This window comes from Triticum urartu, chromosome 4 (assembly GCF_003073215.2).
Source record: "Triticum urartu cultivar G1812 chromosome 4, Tu2.1, whole genome shotgun sequence".
Lineage (NCBI taxonomy): Eukaryota > Viridiplantae > Streptophyta > Magnoliopsida > Poales > Poaceae > Triticum > Triticum urartu.
Genome location: NC_053025.1, coordinates 552,700,793 through 552,708,239, shown reverse-complemented (window position 1 = coordinate 552,708,239; position 7,447 = coordinate 552,700,793). Strand labels below are relative to the sequence as shown.

The 7,447-nt window shown below is 44.5% G+C and overlaps 1 protein-coding gene across 1 annotated transcript; it reads left to right on the top strand.

Moving 5' to 3' along the window:
- The first annotated feature begins 205 nt into the window (after window positions 1–205).
- On the top strand, window positions 206–1,168 carry LOC125554119 (pollen allergen KBG 41-like). Its single transcript, XM_048717724.1, has one exon. It carries the CDS (start codon window positions 238–240, stop codon window positions 1,057–1,059), a length of 822 nt encoding a protein of 273 aa, XP_048573681.1. The 5' UTR covers window positions 206–237; the 3' UTR covers window positions 1,060–1,168.
- The last annotated feature ends 6,279 nt before the right edge of the window (window positions 1,169–7,447 follow it).

Sequence of the window (7,447 nt, the reverse complement as noted above, 5' to 3'; positions counted from 1 at the left end):
ACTAGTATTTAGCGATCTAATTGTTGGTTTGTGGGATGACAAGCTCATGAGTATAATTAGCTTGGCTAAAAAGGGAGAGGACAGGAGGAGATTGCTAATTTGGGCATGGTAATCTCTGCGAGCCTCTCACCATACAGATGTATATATAGAGCTAAGCTCCTTCATCCTCACACCACACCACAATCTCTCCTTCTATGTATTGTGCAAACCAACCAACGTAAGACAAAAGCAGCAACAATGGCAGTGCAGCAGTGCACAATGGCGCTCTTCATGGCGGTCGCCCTCGTGGCTGGGCCAGCCATCTCGTACGCTGCCGAAGCCGGCCAAGCCCCGGCCGGGGCACAACCCAAGGCCACGACCGAGGAGCAGAAGATAATTGAGCAGGCCAACAAAGCCTTCAAGGCGGCCGTGGCGGCGGCAGCCGTAGTCCCTCCAGCGGACAAGCCCAAGTATTTCCAGACCACCTTCGTCAACAACTTTGGCAACTGGACACTCGAAGGGTTAACCAACGCGTCCAGCGCCAACGCCAGTATGAGCACTAGGGTCATCTTCGCTCAGGTGGCGGCAGCCATGAACGCCCAGGGCACTACCCCGGAGGCCAAGTATGACTCCTTCGTGGCCATCTTTGGCGAGTCGCTCCGCATCATTGCTGGCATCCTTGAGGTCCACGCCATCAAGCCCGCCCGCGAGGAAGTCAAGGGGGCGAGCCCTGCTGGCGAGCTCAAGGCCATTGACCAGATCGACACCGCCTTCAGGACTGCAGCCACCGCTGCCGATGCTGCCCCGGCCGAGGACAAGTCCACCGTCTTCGACTCCGCCTTCAGCAAGGCCATCAAGGAGACCATGGGCGATGCATACAAGGACTACAAGTTCGTCCCCGCCCTCGAATCTGCCGTCAAGAAGATATACGCCGCATTAGTTCCCGCGAAGCCCACGGAAAAGATCTTCGTCTTTGAGAGCGCCCTTGAAGACACCATCGGCGCCATGGCCACCGCGGCCGCTGCCCCCGCCGCGCCCACTCCCACTCCCGCCTCCGCGGCCGGTGGCGACAAAGTCTGAGCTCATATTATATACAAATATGGATGCGACTAACATCCTATCAGTCGGACTTTAAACAACATATCCGCACGAACAAGCCAATCTCCTTCGATCCACTTCTCCCGCTTCGTTCCCCTCCCCTTCTCCCGTTTTTTTAGCGATGATCCGCATGATCGAGTTGACCTCCTTGAATTCACTTCTCCCGCTTAGTTCCCTCCCCTTCTCCCTTTTTTCGGCGTAGTAAAAAAAAGATGTAAGAAGTGGGAGTCAAACCCACTACCTATGGTTCACCATAGATGTGTGTAACCAGCTAACCTTGCTTAATTTCGATCTACAATGAGGTCGGATAATATTTATACCTGTACGTGTCGCGACCATGAGAAAAATAAACCATTTTCTTTCTTTTCTTTTTTACCGATTTTTCCCCTTTTGTACTATCTTTTGTTTTGTTTTTCTAGATAGTCAGCTACTTTGTTAGTATATACAACATAGTGGTAATTCTTTTTTCTAAAGTACATTGTGGTAACTTTAACTACTTCCTCCATTTTTACATACAAGGCCATTATGGAATATACATTTTGCATCTATACAAGGCCACCAACAGTAATCGAGACAAAATTAATGATATTTTATCGTACTAGCAACCTGTTTAATAATTGCATGCATGCAGTCATAATGACAGACAGCTACTTCCTTCACTTAGTTTTCTTGCATGCATGTGGGGTATTAATGATCTCAGTAAACGGAAAGAAAAGCTGACTTTCAAAGCAGATATTAAATTTTACATTGGTACCTGTAATTTGAATTTGTGGCCTTGTATATAAAAATGGAGGGAGTAAAAAAAGTTGTTGACATACCTCGATAACTTATGTGTAATAACATGATAATTTTTGCACCATAGACCTGGTAATTATGTGCAACACAGACCTGGCAACTTGGGCACAAACACCAAGGAAAATTTAACCCCAGGAAAAAAATTGTTGTAACACACTTCCATAACTTTCTCCGTAAAGAGCATGGTAATTTATAAGCTCCGAACCTGATAACTCACACACAAATATCACGATAACTTGACCTAGAGAAAAAAATGTTGTAACACACCTCAATAACTTTTTCGTAAAAAGCATGGTAATTAATACGCCACGAACCTGATAACTCATGGACAAAAACAACATAAGTTATCGAGGGTATGTTTTCAAACAACTTCCTCCCTACGATCAAAGTTATCGCGGTGTTTGTACATAAGTTATCAAGTCCACGGTGCGTACGAAGTTATCAGGGGGGGTATGTTTTCAAACAACTTCCTCCCCTCCCACCACCCCCGACCAATGTTACCATGGTATTTACGTATAAGTTATCACATATACGACGCTTTATAGTACCACACTATTTAAACGGAAGTTATCAGTGATGTTTTTAAACAGCTCCTCCCCGGGTCAAAGTTATCATGTTGTTTGCGCATGAGTTATCATGTTTGTGGTGTGTGAAATATCATACTATTTACACAGAAGTTGTAGCCTGTAGGAGGATGTCTTCAACTTTTTCTCCTAGGTCAAAGTTATCACCGTGTTTGCGCATGAGTTATCAGGTTTGTGGTGTGTAAAATATCATGCTATTTACGCAGAAGCTGTAGGGGGGTGTCTTCAATTTTTTCTCCTGTATCAAAGTTATCACTGTGTTTGTGCATGAGTTATCAGGTTTATGGTGTGTAAATTATCATGCTATTTACGCAGAAGCAGTAGGGGATGTTTTCAACCTGTTCTCCTGGGTCAAAGTTATCTCTGTGTTTGTGCATGAGTTATCAGGTTTATGATGTGTAAAATATCATGCTATTTACGCACAAGCTGTATGGGATGTCTTCAACTTTTCTCCTGGGTCAAAGTTATCACTGTGTGTGCATGAGTTATCAGGTTTATAATGTGTAAATTATCATGATATTTACGCAGAAGCCGTAGGGGATGTATTCAACTTTTTCTCCCTGGGTGAAAGTTATCATCGTGTTTGTGCATGAGTTATCAGGTTTATGGTGTGTAAATTATCATGCTATTTACACGAAAGTTGTAGGGGATGTCTTCAACTTTTTGTCCTGAATCAAAGTTATCAGATTTATGGTGTGTAAATTATCATGTTATTTATGCATAAGTTATTAAAGGGTGTATTATCCCACATGTAGCCTGATAACTACAAAAATTAACTGTGTTGATAATTTTATTACATCTAGCCCAATAACTACATAGTAACCATGTTGGTAACTGTAATACATCTAGTCCGATAACTACAAAATGACCTTGTTGGTTACTATTACGCATAGTAGCTATGTTGTGAGATGGTGCAACCACTCTTCAAAATTTTGGTGCGGGAGAGGACAGGCCGTGGACACTCCCAAGTCCCAATCTACTCAACTCCTCCCAAATCAAGTACACGCTGAAGCATTGTTTTCATAATTGATTGAACATTGTTTTCCTTGATCTAAGATTATTTCTTACGAATCATCATCATCACCTGATTACATAAAAATAAAAAATAGAAAATCTCCTGAGTCAAAGTAACCTCGGTATAATACTAGTTTGTTATGACTACGTCAATTAAATTACCATGCAATTTACATCATAATTACTAAGGGTATATTTCAACAATCTTGCTTGGATCAACATTTGTGTAGGTACAGAGTCTCGACGATAGCTTTAAATTTCTGAATTGACTAAGGTAGATGCTTCGCTCTGTTTTTAGCAATCAAGATCAAATCTAAAGAAAATTGTTGTCTGTATAGCGTACAATTAAAATGTGTAGTTTAGATGTGCATCAAATGTTGTGGTAGCGTAGTGGTCAGTGCCTCTTTGTCTCACATAGCTGACTTGGGTTCGAATCTTGTCATTAACATCATTTGTTTACCGTTAAAACAGTACAACGGCAAGAAAGAAAATGGGCTACCTCACCCAAAAATCACGGCAACCTCCCACTAAACGCTCCCTGCGAAAATCGCGGCGACAACCTCCCACTAAACGCTCCCTGCGAAAATCCCACCAGTGCCGTCGCGCAAATCACCAACTAATTAATAGCCATGCGATCACGATCTCGGATCTGTTGCAGTTTCGATCGGGCCCACATGTCATCGACGCAGATGCTTCGCTCGCCCTGAAACGTTGCGATCCGTTGGATTAAAAACGTGCGGCATCCAGCTCGTGCGGACCTTTTGCAAAAACCAGGACGGCAGGATTTTAGCTTTTTATTGGAGGTGTTTGGTTCCCAGTTTTTTGTCCGGTATCCCATTACAATGTAACCTCTTACCGTTATTAAAAAACGCCCATGCGTTGCAACAGGGCCACATTAACTTTAAAAGTTTAATATCAATTATGTCAATATTACATTTAATATTCTCATACATACTAAGTGACATTGACGATTTTTTTATCATCAATTTCACACACACATACACATCCTCTCCCTTCCTCTTTCTCATTTTCTCTCCCCCTTTCCCTCACTCGGGAGGTGGGACAAAAATAAACCCAGAATAGAGACTACCAACTGAGACATTAGAAGTAGAGATCATTTAGTTGATAAGAATAAATAGAAAACGGTGTTAAAAAGAGAAACATATTAGAATACATTGAAAAACCAAAAGGACGATGTAAAAGGGGATTTGCCCTGCCCCCCGGCCTTGCCATCGAACCAGCTCAGCGGTCCAGTCCCCGCGCGGTCGTCTTCTCCTATTCCCCGAGCTGTGTCGCTACGGAGCCGGGCTCCCTCCCTCCCGTCAAAGGGGAATGGATAAGGGTGACGCCCTTCCTTCCCTTCCCCCATGGCCTCACTCCTCCTCGATGCCCCCTCCCAAATCCACTTCTCCTCCTCGCTCGCTCGATCCCGTCGATCTGGATGAAGTCAGACGCCACGACGACCATGACCGACCCCGTCCACATGGCCACTGCCCTCCCTGCGGGCTAGGAGCTTGTCGAGGAGCTCCGAACGCCTTCGCTACTTCATCTGCGCCAACGAGATCAAGTCCAGCACCCCTGCATCGACGTCGTTGCCGTCTTCCTCAACCTTAGGCCACCGTGACATTGCCGTTCGGTCCGCGTCGCCCCGAGCTCCCATGTCTTCCCCTAGGGCGCCATTGACACCGTCATGATCTCCTCTTGCCTTTTCCCTGTTTCCCCTCTCGTTTGCTCTCGTTAGGTATTTCGCCGAGGCTGAGAACCGCCGTCCGCCATGGCCATTGCAGGGGTAGCCACCGAGCTCCTCGGATTGACCCTGTGGCACATGCCCGCTCCTATGCACGTCCATGCCAGAGCCTGCCGCTCTTCTTCCGCGCCCGCGGGGCCACTCCCTCTCCATGCCCACGCCCGTGCTACACCGCGTCGATCGCGCCCGCCGCTGCCTTCGCGCTCGCCGCAGCCACCGCACCACTGTGCCCCGCGCGACACACACCCTGCCCGCGCGCCACACTCTCGCTGGCTGTGCTCGCCCCGTCTGCTGCCGCCTATCCCTTCGCTCGCCCCGCTGTCGCGCCCCTGCCTCGCGCCGCCTCTAGTCGTGGCCATCTTCTGCCGGCCGCCCCCTCAGCCACGCCGGCCGCATCTCTGCCCTCCACCGTCGACCGATCGCCTCGCCTTCTGCGTGTTGCTTCCTGCTGCTATGCGCTGCTCTATCGCTGGTACGCTGCTGCGCCATGCCCTCGACACCGCCGTGGATAAATGTGGCGAAGGGATTGTTAATGGAGTACGAGAAGGAGGTGGCGGAGAAGGTGTGGAGAGGCAGGAGGTCTGGGGCGATGTCACCTGGCTGTGGTGGAGGTGTTTATGCGAGAAGGAGCCGAAGTGGAAGGAGAGGTCACAATTGGAAAGAATCGCAAAAAAAAATCATAACCCGGAGATCTCAGTTCAAAAAATGCTAATATCGATGGAGGGGTGATTTCCTTCAATAGGTGGAAAACATAGGAAATATTGGTTGTTATCAAGGAAAGGTAAAATTTAGGAAAGTTAGGATTTTTGAACTGATTTCTATGCAAATGGAGTTTTATTGTTTGGTAACGTGATATCAGTACCTGCCCGTTTGTGACGTGTCTGATTAGGAAAGTTTGCAAATGTTAAGAAACTATTTATTGGGAGGGAAGTTGTGACGTGTCTGTTATTTGTTTTCTAAAACAAATTTCACTAATTAGAGAAATTGATTGATTTAGATAAGTTAGGAAAGTTAGATTAAAATATATTATTTGTTTCCTGAAAATATGTTATTTGTTTCCTGAAAATATGTTATTTGTTTCCTAAGACAAATTGAACCAATAAAAGGAATCGATTGATTTGCATAATTTAAGGAAGTTAGATTAAAATGTATTATTTGTTTCCTGAAAATCTGTTATTTGTTTCCTAAAACAAATTGAACCAATAAAAGGAGTCGATTGATTTGCATAATTTAAGAAAGTTAGATCCGTGATTTGTTATACGTTGGGTAAGTTCTGGTTGTAATAAAGAGTGGAGAGAAAAATAAACCGATGGACCAGGGTAGGAGGGGGTGATGGGAGGAGAGACGAAAAAACCAGCGAAAATAAACCGCGGACCAGGGTGGGAAGGGTTTTATTGTTTGGTAACGTGATATCAGTACCTGCCCGTTTGTGACGTGTCTGATTAGGAAAGTTTGCAAATGTTAAGAAACTATTTATTGGGAGAAAAGTTGTGACGTGTATGTTATTTGTTTCCTAAAACAAATTTCACTAATAAGAGAAATCGATTGATTTAGATAAGTTAGAAAATTTAGATTAAAATGTATTATTTGTTTCCTGAAAATCTCTTATTTGTTTCCTAAGACAAATTAAACCAATAAAAAGAATTGATTGATTTGCATAATTTAAGGAAGTTAGATTAAAATGTATTATTTGTTTCCTGAGAATCTATTATCTGTTTCCTAAGATAAAATGAACCAATAAAAGGAATCGTTGATTTGCATAATTTAAGGAAGTTAGATTAAAATGTATTATTTGTTTCCTTAAAATCTGTTATTTGTTTCGTAAGACAAATTGAACCAATAAAAGAAATCGATTGATTTGCATAATTTAAGGAAGTTAGATCCGTGATTTGTTATACGTTAGGAAAGTTCTGGTTGTAATAAAGAGTGGAGAGAAAAATAAACCGATGGATCAGGGTGGGAGGGGTGATGGGAGGAGAGACGAAAAGATCACCGAAAATAAACCGCGGACCAGGGGGGAGGGGTGGTGGGAGGAGAGACGAAAAAAACAGCGAAAATAAACCACGGAGACGATTCACCCCTGCGTAAACGAATTACTCCCCCCCCCCCCCCCCCCCCCCCCCCCCCCCCCCGCGTAAACGAATTACTCCCTCCATTTCAAAATAGATGATTTAACTTTATACTTCCTCCATTCCCTTATACAATGCCACTATAAAAAAATTCAATTTGC